This window comes from Octopus sinensis, linkage group LG3 (genome assembly GCF_006345805.1).
Source record: "Octopus sinensis linkage group LG3, ASM634580v1, whole genome shotgun sequence".
Taxonomy (NCBI): domain Eukaryota; kingdom Metazoa; phylum Mollusca; class Cephalopoda; order Octopoda; family Octopodidae; genus Octopus; species Octopus sinensis.
This window is the reverse complement of record NC_042999.1, coordinates 141,877,053-141,895,272: the sequence shown is the minus strand read 5'-3', so window position 1 is coordinate 141,895,272 and position 18,220 is coordinate 141,877,053. Positions and strand designations below refer to the sequence as shown.

The 18,220-nt window shown below is 33.4% G+C and overlaps 1 protein-coding gene across 2 annotated transcripts in view; it reads right to left on the bottom strand.

Moving 5' to 3' along the window:
• Positions 1 to 15,738: 15,738 nt before the first annotated feature.
• Positions 15,739 to 18,220, bottom strand: part of LOC115209547 — a 37,313-nt gene continuing 34,831 nt past the window's right edge. For both annotated transcript variants that reach the window (XM_036501436.1, XM_036501437.1), the window contains one exon: positions 15,739 to 17,334. In XM_036501436.1, the coding sequence (XP_036357329.1) occupies positions 16,345 to 17,334 (990 nt within the window). In that variant the 3' untranslated portion in view covers positions 15,739 to 16,344. The remainder of the gene's footprint in view (positions 17,335 to 18,220) is intronic.

The following is an 18,220-nucleotide window of genomic DNA, read 5'->3' as shown; positions in this document are numbered from 1 at the left end:
GCAAAATGGACTACGTTAGTTTAACCAAGTAGGGTTATTGTTTTTATTATTGTTTGAAAAGTACTGGAATCTTTAGGACACATCCCTTTTCTCTAAATATGCTTTGAAATTACAGAAAGAGTTTGAGCATTTACTAAGTCCTTGTGTCACTTAAAAAAAAATTAATATCAATTTATAGAGAGCTTGTAATAATTTTGTGAAATTGTTAATTATTTCAATAGTGCACAAACGAACTGGAATAGTTTCTAATCATTTAGCAGAGAGTAAAATTCATACATAAAATCTTTGCATGGAATGGAATACAAGTTTAGGTTTGTACCTGGAATATGGAAAGAAGTATTTAGAGGAGAATAAATAATCCTAGCATTCATTTAGTCTTGTCATGGTAGGCTTCATGCTTTTTATTCACCCCCAAACTTTTAATGTTTCCATGCTAATTTTGGGCTTTTCTTCAAAGACTAAAATGAACATAGTCCTTCTGGATACAGAAATGGTGTAATGGAATTTCTGACATGTAACCAGAAGAATAGGTAAACCATGAACTAAAAGTTATTATTTGGAAGACTTGTTGAAAATAGAGAAGTTCTGGATGCAGGAAGATGAAATGTCGTGTAAATTGAGGATGGAAAGTCACTTAAGGTCCACAAAATAATTCAATTTTTCTGATTTAAGTTCTGAAATAAGACCAAGAAGAAGTATGTAGAAAAGATACGAAATTCAATATGTGCACAGAAATAAGTATCCAATCCATGTTAGTATAGTGGAAGAATTATGATTGACCATGGATTTCTTAAAATGATCTTACCTTGGCCAATGCAAGCACATGAGAGTAATTGAACTTAGTATTGCAAGTTGATGAAAGATTCAATTGGAGAGTATAAGTTTTGCTTATAGCAAGCAACCAGCTACATCTTTTCATGGTACCTATTTAGAATTGATTTTATGAAGTTTACTAGAATTTTGATTTGTAAGGGAAAGATTGCAGCTGGCAGGTTGGTTCCAGAACTTCCTCAGTGTAGATGAGTAGGGTCACTTAAGTATTTTTTTTATCCATGTTAGCTCTGAAAGTGATATTTTTCTTAATTTGACACAAAGCATAAAATACATGTAGATAAGAGAATATAACAAAACATGCAACAAATATAAAACTTAGAATCAGAAATTCAACAATTTGGTACTTTATTCATTTTCAATTCATAGATGGCAAAATTATCACAGTGTGATTTAATATTTACTTACATTCTAACATAGATTGGGTGGAGCTGTAATACAGCATCTTTTTAGTCATTTCAGACATGCTAATTCAACTAAGAGCCTATTGCAGGAATTAGCCTCATGTTAATATTCAGTGTCAGACATAAAGTAAATTGTCAACAAAATTCCATACCAGCATAAGACAATCTGTAAAAATATTTTAATCTCAATATATATGTGTGTATGTTTGTGTGTGTATATATATATATATAAATGTGTGTATATATGTATATATATATATATATATATATATATATATAATACTAGTTTACTTAAAAGTCAAGTGTGGTAGAAAAATATTAAAATAATAATTGATAAAATACCTTAAACCTAAACCTTTATGATTGTTTAAAAACCTGGTTGAGCACATCCCATTTTAAGCTATTTCAATTCAGTTAAACATTGTAGACATGAGAGAAATTAAATAGTTTGATCAATAATTATGCCTGAAGTATAAATTTCACTTCCTAAAAACTTTCTGCTTGTGCAGAAAATATATCGTAAACATCGTTTCAATACATAGTAAATAAATAATTTAACATTTGTTTATTAACAAACTGTATTTCAGTATTGTTTCACTAATGAACAATCAATTATTATTATTGTAATAATGCTAATACAAATCTAATATCTAGCTTACATACAATGTATTTCAACATAAAAAGCAAATATTGTGGGTGTACTTCTTACAGAGAATTATATATTTTTTAGTCTGAATTAACATTCTATAAATATCATATTCTGTGAGAAACAAATGTTGAGATGACATGAGTGAATATAAATGATTGTTTGCAATTTGAAACTCAAGTAGGTGTCCATCAAAAACTCCTTTCTCATCCTTTTCCTCTGTGTCTTGTATCAATAGAGTTTTAACTTCAGAATATACTCCTGGTTGCAATCTGAATTTCAACCCAGAATCATTTTATGAATGAGAGAAAAAAAATTAAACCATTGAGATTAAAGGTGAACATTTCTAGAATGAAGATATTTATCTAGACCTCTACAGTGTAGATATTATTACCTCATAAATACTTACAACCATTGATCCCTTTAAATTATGCACATGCATGCACACATATTTTGCAACTGGTGTATGAAAGGAATTAATGTGCACAAAAAGGTTAGTTGCCTAAAATGAAGTAGTAATTAATATTTATTTCAAGTTTATATTTGCACAAGTATTCAGTGCACGCCTGTTTTTGTCACAAGAAAAAAACATAGTGACAACTAAAAATTAAAGAAAACCTTGCTTACACCTTGTAATTAGTCACACAGACTAAACTAATTATATTGTATGTTAGGGCTTATTTCAGTCTTACAGAATTCAATGAAAAATTGCAACTGAAACTTTCAACTTAAACTTGAATCAAATGCGTAATGTTGAAGATAACTAAAATTTACATATGCTTGAGTTAATGGTTGGAAACCTTATAAATTAACAGCAAAGAAGTAATTAAATGTATTTTAATAAACAGGCAAGAAATACATCACTGGTCAGACTGATTATAATCTTGAGAAGACCTAAACTGTACTTATTGCTCAATAGTAATAAGTAAGCAACTTGTTATTTAAGAAATTTTGGTAAAGCTACTTTTAGTTTAATTTGAGAAATTTGCATTGACAAGAAACTAAGAGAGCTCAATTTTCTTCATTAAAATAATTATGATTTAATCCAAAAGATATTTGTCTGTATTTTATAACATTAGATAGCATAAATTTTTAACTTATTTCCAACAAGGATAAGTAATATCATATTTTCAAGGATAAAAGACAAGATCTTTAACTTTACCCGAACTAATCCATTTGTTGATAACTTTATATCAGGTATTGCTAATTTTGAATTTGAAAATCATGGAACACTATAACTAAGATGTGGACTCCAAAGACCACATTTCGAGTTATCCATGAACTCTGAATAAGAACTGATCCAAAGTAGAGGAAATTCTAGTTCTTCTGCAGGAGATAGTCCATCTCAATAAATTACATCCAGTCCACACTGTAAGACTACACAAGGCCAAAATTAACCAGTTGTCTATATTCTTGTGTGACAGGTGACTGAAAACACAATAAGTGATATGATTCATTCATCCTATGCCAGATACAAAATTATGAACTATGATAATGATGATATATATCATCATCATCATTTAACATCTGCCTTCTATGCTGGCATGGGTGGGACTTATATATATATATGTGTGTGTGTATATATATATACATATATATATGTGTGTGTGTATATATATATACATATATATATATGTGTATGTATATATTTCTACAGGAGTGGATTGTACACTTTAAGCTATGTAAATAACATAAATACTATTATATATACAATATTATAGATGCATACATTTGTATTTATGATACAATTCTATTTACCACCATCACCAGTGCACTCTGTGCTGTGGCTGGCATTAGGAAGGGCATCCAGCTGGGGAAATCATGCCAAAGCAGACAATGGAACCTGGTGTGGCCCCTGGCCTTGCCAGCTCCTGTCAAGCTGTCCACCCATGCCAGCTCCTGTCAAGCTGTCCACCCATGCCAGCATGGAAAATGGACATTAAATGATGATGATGATTTTCTTGTGTATCTATAGTCATTACTACTGTATACACTTCCATGAAATAAAATATGCTCTATCAACAGCAGTATTGATGTAATAGATTCATAGCACACATAGGGATACTCCTCATTCTATAATGACTGGTATGATGCTGAATAAACAGCAGGAATCATTCTGATGTTATTGGATAACATTTAAAGTATTTTGGAGTTCTACCCTTGGCATGTAATTAATGGACCTGGTCAGCCCTTTGCATGATGATATTTCTGGGATTACCCCAGCCCCACCAAGCTAGAACATGAAGCAAGAAGCAAGAAGGTTGCATGTGACAAGCAATATAAATATGATAGATTGGAAATCGTCATCATCATTTAATAATTATGGTTTGGCCTTGTAGCTATGTTCCTGGTTTCTTGTTTGCTTAATTCAAAGCTAAAATGCTATTCACTTATATCATCATTATCCAGTATTCCATAGCCAAGACATCTTGCATTTGCCAGATTTTGGGTTAATAGTCTGTAAGGTGGCTACATTGCAGCTGACAACTCATTTTCAGCTAAATGGACTGGAGCCACAGGAAATATTATGCTGTGTCCAAGGAAACAACTTGCTTTCTCATTTGGTGATCAAACCCACAACCTTATGATCATCAATCCAACATGCTAAGCACTAAGCCATACAATTTCATTTTTGCTTAACATAGATACAGGCAAAAAGGAGACATTTTACCAAGGGACTGAAAGGGACAGTTAATAAAACAAAAGAGATGTGTCCTCCTGTCAGTCTTTTGCCAGAAATGCATTGTGTTTATATATCTTGTCTGTATGCATGAATCATATAATAGGACATGAATGCCGTACCCAAGGGTATATTCAGTTTCCTTATTTGTATTTTATTTTTAACTCATAATTTACGCTTGTTGGCAATCTGATCTACATTTTCCAATCTTCATTTATTGAATTTCAACCATAGCTTAGGATAGGAGTGGCTACAAGCCAATTGCCTGCCTACAAGTTAATTAACTATGATGACTAAATTTCTTCCTAATTGATGATAACTACTCTCTTATCTGAAATAAAGTGAAAACTGAGAGAGATTACTACTATTGTCAATTTGCTCTCATCAAACTACATTTATATCCTCCATATCTATTTCCATTTGACATATTTGGAACAGTGATTTGTTATTACAACTTAAACATAAACTATACAAATTTTTCTACCTGCTGATGTCTGATAAGAATTGGAAAGCAGTCTTTTTACAATTATAGATCCATTTTTGTATGCTAGCATTGTTTATGAAAATTTAGACATTTGGGTTGATTTTGTTTTTATAGTTGGGTGTTGATCATGGCACTACTAATCACTTGATTATGAAATAGAAATGGAAGATGTTAACTCTGGGCTACCAGACAATATATATGTAGTAATGTTTGTTACCATGACTACAAGGTCAGTAATTCAGGATCTTAAATTTACTGTCACTGCACATTATTCAAAGCCATTATACTTCACAATATCCTGGATACAATTAATCTACTTTACTGGATAAACTGCTCTCCCATACTAGTTATAGCCTTTTACATTCTAAGTTCAATTCCTGCCTGGGTTGATATTACCTTCAATTCTCTCAGAGTAAATGAAATAGTATAGTCAGACCGGGTTTTATAATTGATTATATACTCACAGTTTGTGAACCTGTTACCAATTATTTTTATTATTAACAAGGCGTTGAGCTGGCAGAATCATTAGCATGCTGGGAAAAATACTTTTGTCTGTCTTCACGTTTTGAGTCCACATTCTGCCAAGGTCGACTTTGCCTTTCATCCTTTTGGGATAAATTAAGTACCACTAAAACACTGGGGGTGAGGTAATCGATTAGTCTCCTCCCCCAATATTTCAGGCCTTGTGCCTTTAGTAGAAAAGATTATTATTATTATTATTATTATTATTATTTATTGGCAGAATTGTTAGTGAGATGCATAAACTGCTTAGCAGCATTACTTCTGGCTCTTTATATTCTGAGTTCAAATTCCACTAAGGTCAACTATGCTTTTCATCTTCCGACATTGATGAAATAAAGTATCAGTCAAGTGCTGAGGTTAATGTAATCAACTAACCCTCTACCCTTAAAAATTGCTGGCCTTATGCTAAAATTTCTAAGAATTATTATAATCATCATCATAGTCATTTAATGTCTGTTTTCCATGCTGGCATGGTTGGAAGGTTTGACCAGAGCTGACAAACAAGATGGAAAGCTGCACCAGGTTCCAGTCTGATTTGGCTTGGCTTCTATGGCTGTATGCCCTTCCTAACACAATCACTTTACAAAGTGTATGGGATGCTTTTTATGTGGGCTGGCATGTAAAAATTATTATTATTATTGTTATTATTATTATTATTATTATTATTAAGGCTGTGAACTGGAAGAATTGTCACTGCATTGGAACATTTAAAAAAATATTTGTTCTAACTTATAACATTCTAACTTCAAATCCCACCAACGTCATTTTTGACTTTTTCCCTTTCAGAGTCCATAAAATAAAATACTTGTCAAGTACTGGGGTCAGTGGCATTGACTAACCCCCTCTCCCTCAGAATTTCTGGCCTTGTGCCTAAATTAGAAACCATTATTGTTATTAAGGGAAGAGGACAGGATGAAGTGGCAGAAATGATAGGGTGCTAAGTATAGCACCTACCTTGCAATATTTAAGCCCTTCCATGTTTTTAGTTCAAGTCCTGTGCAGGTCTTCTAAGTGTGGTCAATAAAATAAAACTACTAGTCATTTCCTCCTCTCTAGCATGTTTGTGGCTTTTGTCTATATCAGAAATCCTTATTGTTAGTAGCATTATCATCTCACATATGATAAGATCTTTGGATTCTTGGCTGTGACATGTAGATTTAAATGCTGCTAGGACTTGTATCGTAAAATGAGAGAATTTATTTCACTCTAAGTAATGAAGAAGAGAGTTGCAAGTCAGTGATATCAACCATACATCTCTAAAGCACAGCTGAGAATTTTACTTTGCAATTATGAAGTCTTGGATTCAGTTCCAGTACATGATATCATGTGAAAATGACTTGTGCCATAATCCTTTGGTTGAACTAAGGCTTGTGAGTGAAACTGAGTAGAGAGAAACTGCATGGGGACCCATTGGAAGGATTGTACCTGTGACCCAAAGGACCAGCTTTGCTATACACTGTGTCATATTGATTAAGGGTACATATATTTGTGGAATGCTTAATGTCACTGGTACTAATTTTCAACTAAATGAACTGAAGCAATGTGAAATGAAGTCCTTTGCTCAAGAATATAACACACCACCTGAACTGATAATGAGACCCAGAACCTAAAGATTATGACTTCAACACCAAGTGTAATCAAGGGCCCATTGAATCAGGTTAATCTGTATCACTAGACTTACATATGTCTATTTGTTCATTTTACTTCCATTGTTTTCATGCTAGCATAGGTTGGATGGGTTCATATTGAGAAATTGTTTTGTCACCAGATGCCTGTTGCTAACTCTTACCTGTTTTTCAAGAAAAAAAAAGTTTTTTTTTGTATTCCACTCATCCCTCAAAGTACAGAATGTAAATGCTCATATACACGTGTGTGTCATCATCATCATCATTTAATGTCCATTTTCTATGCTGACATGAGTCGGACTATTTGATAAGAACTGGCAAGACTGCACCAAGCTTCCTCTCTCTAAATAAATATATATATATATATATGTACATACACACACATACATATATATTTACATACACAAATCTATGTATGCATGTACACACTAAAAAGAAATTCCTTTCTATTTTACATGCTCTTTTATGCTTGAATTCTTTTTCTTTGGATATTATTCACAATCTTTTCAATTTTATTACATTTTCACACTGATTATTGACTTTGTACCTTTTCCCTCTGACCTTGCACTTTTTTATGTTGTTTTTTTCTCATCAACTATATTGTTTACTTCAGTTTCTTGTACCTTCTAATTTTTTTCCCACGCCTTCCTCTCTCCTATATCACATTCTCACCTATTCACCCCCACACCTCTTATCTCACACTTGCACACCTCCTTACACCCCTACCAACCACCCACACACCTCCTATGCCCATCTCTCTTCATGGATACTCTCCTATACTTGTACACAACACTCTGCCTCTCTTCCCCCATAGAACTGCATTCTCATCTGGCCCCTAGACATTTTTTCTTTTCTTTTTCTTTCCACCACCTTTCCTCCTTTCTTTTCTTTTTTACTGATGAAGGACTAGCGTCCAAAACATTAAAAACCCTTTCCTTTTCCTGGTGTGGTAGTGAGGAGGAACCAACCTTGGGCACAACAGAATCGATGAAGTGTAGTTCAAATAGAGTGCTCCATAAGCACTAGCTACATTTATAATTGTTTGACAAATCATGATTAAGAAAATATGTGTCAAATTGAAATATGTCCTAGAATTGATATGGTTGACTAAATCTTTGAAGATAGTGCCCAAATATGGTTATAGTCCAGTGACTGAGACCAGTAAAGAGAATAAAAGAATATAAAATGCATGATGATGGTGAGAAGAAAGGTAGTGGTTTCTCTGATGTCCTTTTAATGCTACTGTAAGAGAATTATGATTATGGTTTATCGATCCATGCACTAGTATCATTGATACTCAGCCCTATTGGTTTTATTTGGGAGAAGAAAATAGCCAATTGTATTAGCCCCACTATTCAACTGGTACTTATTTTATTGGTTAACTCCCTCCCCTCAAAGAATAAAAGGTGACCTGGGTGTGATTTGAACTATTGTCTGATGCATTAACTCTACCATCTCTGTGTCTTCTATGAGAGAATTATATCCACTCCACCACTTCATCTTGTTTTTTTCTTTTCCTTTCTCTCCTTTCCTATTTATCTTACAAAAATGAGTTAGTCAACCAATGTCTTAACCTTTTCTGATCAAATGCATTCATCTATAATTGACAAGCACTTTGAGTTCAGAAGAGTGTCTTTTTAGTTGTGTTGCACTCCAGTAATGTCCACTCATATGCAGATAATGCCACTCATATGCAGATAATGCCACTCATCCTTCTTAACTTTCCACAACCAACCTCATCTCTATGCAACCTAGCCACTTCACATCCGACTCCAGATATTGAAAAAATGTTGTACAGCACATCTAAATATGAACAACATGCAACTATAACCATCAAGGTCACTACAGATGTTGTGTCTTACCATAGCTGAAGATCTTTCCTGGCATTTTCACACTGTCAACACAGCAAAACTGGCCTTTCTCTCCAGGGCTAGAAAATTCTACTGACCCAACAACTACTTATCCTTTACAAAGCTCAACTGGGGCCTCACAATAGAGCACTGCTACACATACAGACATCCAAAAAGAGGTAACCCATCTTGTTGGCATAAGTAACTAGCCAACTCATACATGCTCTCTCCTCACTCTGGTCTTTCCAACTGCTACTATAACAGTCCTTGTTTGGTCTTGTCTCACCTCTGCTTAGGTAGTCTCGAGTCACTTGTGTACCTCTTGTCACTAATATTGCTTCCTCCACCAAACTCCATAACCACTTCTCCAAAACTTTGGTTCTTCTGAAATTTCCCTTCCTACACATGTTTATTGTGTAGATGTAATATTACTGTGTTAATCTTACTGGTCTTGAAAAGCTTGTGACAGCCATAGACACATTCCTTCCTGCAGACCAGGAATAAAAACCCACTATAACTGATTTGAAGTTGCACTTCAAGATCAGCAAAACATCTGTTAGTTATAGAATCCTTTGGAATACTACACTTCCTCAGTCATTTACAGATATGCAACTGTTTCAACAAGAGTTAAGTGTCATAGCAATGTATATTGTAAAGCATCATGTCTTATAAGGACAATTGTTCAGTTATGACTCATCAGCATCATTATATTCACATTTACTTATTCATGTCAGCATCTCACTCGTCTCAGTCCATTGTCATTTGATACACACACAACAGCAAAGAAAAAAGCACTAATTTTGTTGATTTTTATGGCTGGATGCTCTTCTTATCACTGACCATTTTATAGCATGAGCAACATCTTTTAACATCATTGATTCTAGAGATGCCTAAAGAGTACTCATTTGCCTTCACTTAAAGTATAAAAATAGAAGTAAGAAATCTCATAAGCTTCGTTGTTAAAATTTGATGCAAATGGAAAATTGTATCTCCAAAATTAGCTATAGACAATGGTATACCATAGAATGTGATAGACAATTATGTTATATAACTGTCATATATTTATACAACACTATAGTTATCATTTAGATTCAGGTCAACTCTGATCAGGCAGACCTATGTTTTAGCCATGATCATTGTGTCATTTTGTATATCATAGACTATATAATCTAATGTGTTCCATTTTTAAGACAGTAGGGGGATTTAGCTGCTATTTCTTGCCAGTCAAGCTAGTCCATAGAGCACCTTCATTTGCTCATCAGTATGCTATGCTTACAAATAATGTAGAGAATATATAATGTTAGATTTGTATTCAAATCTTTCTGCTTTGATTATTCTTTTATGTGTTTCAGTCCATAGGCTGTGGTCATACTGGGGCACTGCCAGTGTAAACACTTTTCAATGGCCATTCTTATGTGAATGGCTTTTGGTGATCAAGAAAATTTTATATCATTCACTTATTGCTGTGGCCAACATTTACTTTTTCACAAACAATTGGCATAATTAGGCTTCTTAACCTAATGAGAGGAATCTAATACTGAAAACTCATGTCCAAATTGGTATTGTAGAAAACAATTTAGTAAAAAGTCAATTTTGAGGATGATCACTGAATAACTAAACTCCATCCATCTCGCTTTTGTATATATGTATAAATAAACACATGTATACATAAAATTTAAAAAAAGATCTGAGCTAAGTGGTGATGGACTGTAGTTGCAATTAATTAGTATAAACAGTTTGAAAAGTGGAAAAAATGAGTTGTGTTGAATATTTACCCCATCACATTTTATGATTTTTTTTATTTAAAAAAAATTTCTTCAGAATCCTGTTTTCACCAGCAGAGATTACGAGTTGGTTTCCAAAACAGCTTTTCAAAATTTTAATACCCTACTCCTCCCAAATTTTTTGTTTTACTTTTTATCAAAAAATTTTGGGGAATTCTACTTGGAAAAGTACAGACTGTGATTCTGAGAAAGAAAAAAATTTTTTCTTCCAAATTTCAGTTTTGTTAACATTGCTTGCTCTCCCTCTCTTGGCTTTTTGGCATAACTACTTCACCCCAATACCGACATTCCAGATGTTTTTAAACTCAGCTACTTATTTTTGCATGCATGCATTCTTATTGAACCAGTAGATGAAATGAGAGATACTTTAGTTGTTTGACATGCTTGAAATGACAACTAAATCTTTGAAAAATAATTTTTCAAAATTTCATTTTTTTAAAAAAATCACCCCCATTCCCAGTTATTAGATAAGAATGTGCATTGTGTATGAATGGATGTCTGTTGGAACCAGATGAAATAAGGGAAGCCTCAATGTGGGCATTCAACATGCTAAAAATAAAAACCAAGGCTCTGAAAAGTGATTTTTTTCCAGTTTCACTTTTTTTTAAAAATCATTCCATTCCTTGGTTTCTGAAATAATGATACCTGCCCCACAGAGATAAGGAATGTATCAGCAAAGATATTCCCACTTCCTACCAAGCAAACAGCACTAAAATATTAGGAAAATTTTTCGGTGTCCCCCTCTCATTAGTGAGAAGACAAGTTTGCATCCTTCTACTTTATCTTTCTTTGCCATAGTGTTGGACAAGTTTTAAATGTTTCAAATTATCTCCAAAATCAACATGAAAATGTAATTTAAACCTGGCTGAAACTGATTTAATGTGAATTTGTAAAATTAAAGATGCATTATTTTTCTAATAGACTTGCAATAGGTTCCTGCTTCCAACTAACATTTGCTATCACTTTGTTTTCAGTTGTAATTCTACACACATCCAGGATATGTTATAGCAGTATTTTTCAGAGAAAATTGATACCCTTGGAGTATGGCAGGGATTGAAAATAGGGCAGATAGATTGCCTTGTTTTCAAGAGAAAAATCGAAATGATTTGAAACATTTAAAATTCATTTATTCAACACTGTGGGACAAAGGGATTTGTAGTGTGCTTTATTTGTCAAGAATCTGAACATGATCAAACACCTTTTGCCTCAAACTGATTGACTCATATCTGCTGTCCTGCTTTCTGAAATCATTTGTTTCTACTTTATTGGCATTCATGTTTGTCTCAGGTTCCTCATTGCAATTTTTATAAACTTTATTTTTACATAAATTTACTTTTTTAGTTTATGCTTTCTGAAAAAAATTCAATTGTTTTTACTGTTTATATCTTTTTGAGTTTTGTCTTTTTTTTTCCTATAAAAAAACAAAAAAAAACATTGCCTCTAAGGAGTGTAAGAGTTATAATATTTATAATTAATTGAACGTGGAAATGTATTTACACCCTAAACAAACATACTGAAATGTGTGAAACTTTCACTGTTGGTTTTATTAGTCGAGTGGAAGGGACTCTGGCCATGACTTTTGTAGGCCAAGATCTTTGTGAATGAAATGGTTGAAGTTGTTTATACATTTGGAAGTTGACATTGTGAGAGTGAAGAAAGATTTGATATAGTGATCAGTGCAGAGTCTGGTTAAGGAGATAGTATGGGTGATGTGATCTGTCAGGAAACATCCAAACCCAGAGACACCTGTAAGTAGGTAGGTTAGCTGATATTTTCATATGAGACAGTCAAATGCATCCCAACATTACTTTTGTTGAACTTTTCGAGAGTGAGGGATCATTGGTGACTGACAAATAAGAACAGGAGACTATACTGATGATTAGTAATGAGGTATATTCAGTGTTATTAACTATAGTAATGTTAGTTACAGAGCTTTCATTGGGCCAATCACTGGTTCACTATATCTCTGATAACAAGAGGTAAGGGAGCATCTGGAATTTTATGCAGAGGGCTTTTTCCCCAAGAGGACTGGGTTTTTGCCAATGTTTATATCCTTCACTGAAAGATATTGACGTATATGGACTTCTGCACAGTTTCTGTCAACATAATTCTACTCACTAGGTTTTGATCAGCTACAATAGAAAGCACTTGCCAAGTAACTGGATTGAGTACAGTAGCTCATGATTGTGAAGTGAATATTTTAACCAGGTACCTAAGTATTGGTGACTGTTAATGACTTTCTATCACCTTTGAGATGTTGGAAGTGAAAACAATAGGTCAATAGATGGCAAATTCATAGAGATTACTCTTCTTGGAGATGACATACTTCATGGTATGATTCCACAAAGTAGGTAGAGACTCTCTTAAAGGACCAAGACTTGCTGCAATTTCAAAGTAAGAGAGTTCAGAGTTTGTGTGATGCACAAAACATCCTTTTCTTTCAGCTGGCTAGTCTGGTAGGAGTTGTAGCTGTGAGTAAAATCCACAGTTATTGAGTTTCTCAAGATATCATAGGCCATATTCTTCACCTGTATTGCTGCATATGAACCTATTTGAAAATCTGTGTTTTAGTTGTGAGAAACTTTTAAGGAACATACTTAAGGGGATGATTTTAAATGATTCAAAGGTGATGTATGTCGTCTAGGTATAGCTGGTGTAAAACAGGTGAAACTAAATTTTAAGCAGCCAGGATGTTGACTAGGCAGTGATAAAATATGATTGTAGTTTGGCAAAGGCTGAATTTAGAAGTTGGAAAGAGAACAAGAGTAGTTTGAGTGGGTATTTGGTCAGAGATATAACTAAGGGATAATACTGTTGCAGATGCTTCAGCTTACATTACTGTAAAAGAGAAAGTCAATGCTGATCCAGCAATATATTTAAGAGCACATTATCTAATACAATAGTTCTCATAGGAGAAAGGAGATGGACAAATTGCTATGTTTAATATAAGATGGTGATTTAAAACTTATCCTACATCATGGTGTGATAAAAAAAATCATAAGGATTCAAACCCTATTTCCTTCTAATTAAATAGGCTGGGGAAGGTGGGGCAAAACATTTCCCCATTGCCTGGTATTTGTCAGTTTGAGAACCATTGATCTAAACTGTTGGTCACTTTTTTCTTTCCTTTTATAAGACTGCAGAGTGTTTTATTTGTTAGGCTGCATGACTGTATTAGAGGGTCCTCACATAGTACTTGTGAAATTAAATGTAAAGAAATAAGGAAAATAGAAACAAAATGCTTATGTTAAGTTAAAGAATAAAGGTTTCAAGAAAATGTTTTTTCACATTATTCCACTATATCTGAACAAATAAATTACTGGGAGAAATTATTATTGAATACCATCAGCATGAAAACTAATAGTCAAGTTAGTTTAATATATTTCTAGCAGCTTATTCATTCATTATGAGTTATGGATTAGATGAATACATTATTGAAGCACTTAACCCTTACTTGTTTTACAGTTAAGGGGATCTCTTAATTCACACCCCTGTGAAGGCACAAGACAATACACAAGAATGCTTATAGCTCATGACCTTGGTACAGTGCAACTGTAAACAAACACACACATGCATGATGGGCTTCTTTCAGTTTCTGTCTACCAAATTCACTCACAAGGCTTTGGTTTGTCTACAGCTAGAGTAGAAGACACCTACCTAAGGTGTTGTACAGTGGAAATGAACTTGAAAACACTTGGTCAAAAAGCAAACTTCTTAACCACACAGCCATGAATGTGTTGATAGGACAATCAACTAGGCGAAAGCATTTTACTAATTTTCCTACATTTTCATTTACATAGTATTTTCACTTGACAACCCAAGTTAAAATCAATGCAACAATCTAGCTTAATATTTTGATACTGTCATTCTCTTCACTCATTTTCTTCCTCATGCCACTAACTTGTAAAGAGACAAAAAAAAAAAAACCCTACGGTATCCAACTTTGAGAGATGGAAGAAGGGCAAGAACTGTGTAAATTCACATTGATAATTTTGCTACTTAGAATACACTATTTCTATTGACTCCTATATAAAAGTGATGTATTTTTCAATTTGTTTTACTCAACATTTGATCACCCTGTTGCAGATCATTGGGGAAAACATCTTGAGGTCAATCCATAAACTTAAATAAGTGGATAATCTGGCAAGTTACTAATGTAGATTTACCAACTGCTTTACATGAGGTAGTTATTACAAAAAAGGGAGAGGGAATCAAGTATTAGGGAAAGTAACTTAATGCCTTTCCATCACTTTTAAAATATAGAAAAGTGAGAGCTGGCAAAGTCAGAGAAGTTGCCCCTCTTGAGAATGAGATGCACTGTACCATGCAATTCTAAAGATCAGCCTCAATACCTGTTAAAAAAAAAGAATGAGGGACAAAGAAGATACAGTGTCTGACAGTGATATAAATGTTGTTAGCACCAATTGTCTTATTGGTTTAAAGTGACAGATGTGTTTGCATCTGGTGTCTGAGTAGTGGTCAAGCTTGTAGAGCAGAGAAGAAACAATGTTGGAGGAGTTCTGCTGAGTTTGAGAAATATGGAGCGGTATACAAATGGGACATTTAAGTGGGAGCTTTTTCCAAGAGTGTAGCAGATCTTGGTATAAATCTTTTGGCGAGAAACTAATAAAGACAAGCTGTAGCACAATGTTATGTTCGGCATTTTTATAGTTGTGGTGGTAGGTGAGTAAATATTAGTTACCAGCTCACTGGTTGGGACTACAAATCCACTTATTAGTGCTTTGTTTTATATTTTTACAGTACATTAAGTCTACATGTTTCAGTTCACTGAACTGTCAAGAATTCATATCTAGTCTTGTGCAAAATTCATTTGATGCCATGAAACTAGAACAAAGAATATGCAGCAGCTCAACATTTTCTCTTCACAAAAAGAAAACCAAAACACAAAAAATTACCTGAAAATGTTTTTATGCATGTATTAATGTTTGCTTTGACATACTCCTGGGATCTAAATAACAAAAAAATTTCCATCTGAAAGAAAATTGCAGTTTTTCATGTCTTATACATGATTTGTCAATTTTATAATTTAATAAATTCAATGTGAATTGCTTTTTTGCTCCCTCATTACAACACCTTCCATTCTAAAATGTTTACAATTATAAAAAAAAGGCTATCTTTTCTCAAATTGAGAATCACCAGAGAAATACTTATGATTTCCTTTTGAATAGGTACAGAATCAGACAAGAACTTTAGTAAAACTGAAAATTAAAACATTCTGCAGACATTCTGCAGCACTTACCACATCAAAAGGAAAGACAACATTGTAAAGAAATAGCCTGCAAACTCTAATGGTAATCTAAAACAAAAGCTACATAGGTTGGATATTTTTTTACACTTAGAATAAATGAGAATAACCACCCATATGACAGACTTTTCTCTTATGCAGTAGAATCATACTTGTGACAAAATAAATACATGATACCTAAAATAAAAAAAGAAAATGAATCTGTTTATGTTGTTCTGTTGAAATGAAACCCAGTATAAGTAATCCTTGGTGTCATCTAGCTATATGCTTCTTTTTAACATTTACTAACTGTAAGTTGGATGAAGATAATGATATTGGTTCATAATTTGCACTGAACAAACTAACAGGATAAGGCTTAGAATTCTCAGAATTTTTCAGATGTTGGAATTTATCACAACTTACTAGTCTACGGATTGATGTAGGAGTTATGTAGCCAACTGGATGAGATTCTGAATGAAGTGAGAAATGAGGAGAGAGGGATGAAGATGATAATAATGATTGTTCAGTTTGCTGTATATCAGAATTTTGTTCAAAGTTATCCAGAGATGTGTTATGAGAAAGTAAGCTTGACTGAGTTAAATCTGCATCAGAAATGTCTGACCCTTGTTGTGCTAACAAAAAGTCCTGGTATCCATATCGATGATCATCTGGACCAATCAATTCTACTTTGATTTGTGGTTTGTTAATCAGGTCATCTTCATGGTTACTGTTAATATCATCTTGTTCATTACTAGTATCAGAAATTTCCTGTTTCACAACTTTTCTTTTTATCTCTGTTGGAAATTTGCTGGAAAGTACATTGGAATTTTCCTCAAGATTACGATTGTAAAGAGTGATAAGTTTGGAAGGAATTACTTGAGAAACAGGAGTGAAATTATCTTGGCATGTAATTTGAGTGTTTGTAGCATTGTCTGAGATAAGTCCTGATGAAGAGCAAGGTTCAGTAAGTATTGACTCCAACATATCTGTTGGTACTGTTACTGAATTTTCTGCTATTTTTAACTGGTTGTTACAAAGCTGATCAAAACCCTGCATGTCAAGACACTGGGCAATAATTTTCAATTGCGACAGGATGTTTTTATCTAGTTCCAGCACACCATCGTACATATACTCACAGAAAGCTAATAGTGCTTCTTCACTCACAGTGGAAGGGAATGTTACAGCAGGTAAGTCAGAATGAAAAGCATTGTAAAATACAGGTAACACTTTGGGACATACAGCTCCAAAGACAATTTGATGAACCTGCAAATGAAAATCAAAGGCAAAAATTAATAGAATGAAAACAAAAGATTAACTTATCCCCAGAGGGAACATATTCCAATCAAATCCCATTTGCCCTAATTTCAAATCCCACAAGTTAGTAGTATTATTAAAAGATAGTAAGGTGGCAACCTAGCAGAATCGTTAGCACATCAGACTAAGTGCTTAGCAGCATTTCTTCAGGCTTTGTGGTCTGAGTTTAAATTCAACTGAGATCAATTTTGCCTTTCATCCTTTTGGAGTTGTTAAAATAAGTACCAGTTGAACACTAGGATTGATATAATCAATTAACCCTCTCCTCTATAATTTCTGGCCCAATGTTTAAGGCCATGAATTGTCTTGTCTAGAGAAGATGGTGGATTAACAGAACCAATAGAACATCACATAAACTGCATCGTGATATTTGGTTCCGTACTTTTATGTTCTGAATTCAAATCCGGAGATTAAATTTGCCGTTCACCTATTTAAATGTCACATAATTATTTATACTCTTTACCAAATAGTATGATGGTGTCTATGTTAGAAATTAACACTATTGTATTACCAAAGGCTTGGTCTTTGGATTAACTTATTTCACATCCCACAATCCTAACAAATTCATGTTAATTCCTTTCAAGTTTACTATTAAGTAAAACTGAGCTTTATAGCAGTAAAATAAATTTTTTATACTAGAATTTTTTACTAAAGTATTAACATAACTCAAGTTAAATCAAAACTAAATGTATTCCCCAAATTTTTAACTGAGTAAAATTGGTCGATGAGGAGGACAAGAACATCAAACCAGTTGAGTTCAAAATGGCATCTATATAGTTTTTTTTTTCTAAAAAGAGCTGCAGTAAGTCAAATTATATTAGTTTCCTAGTAGAAG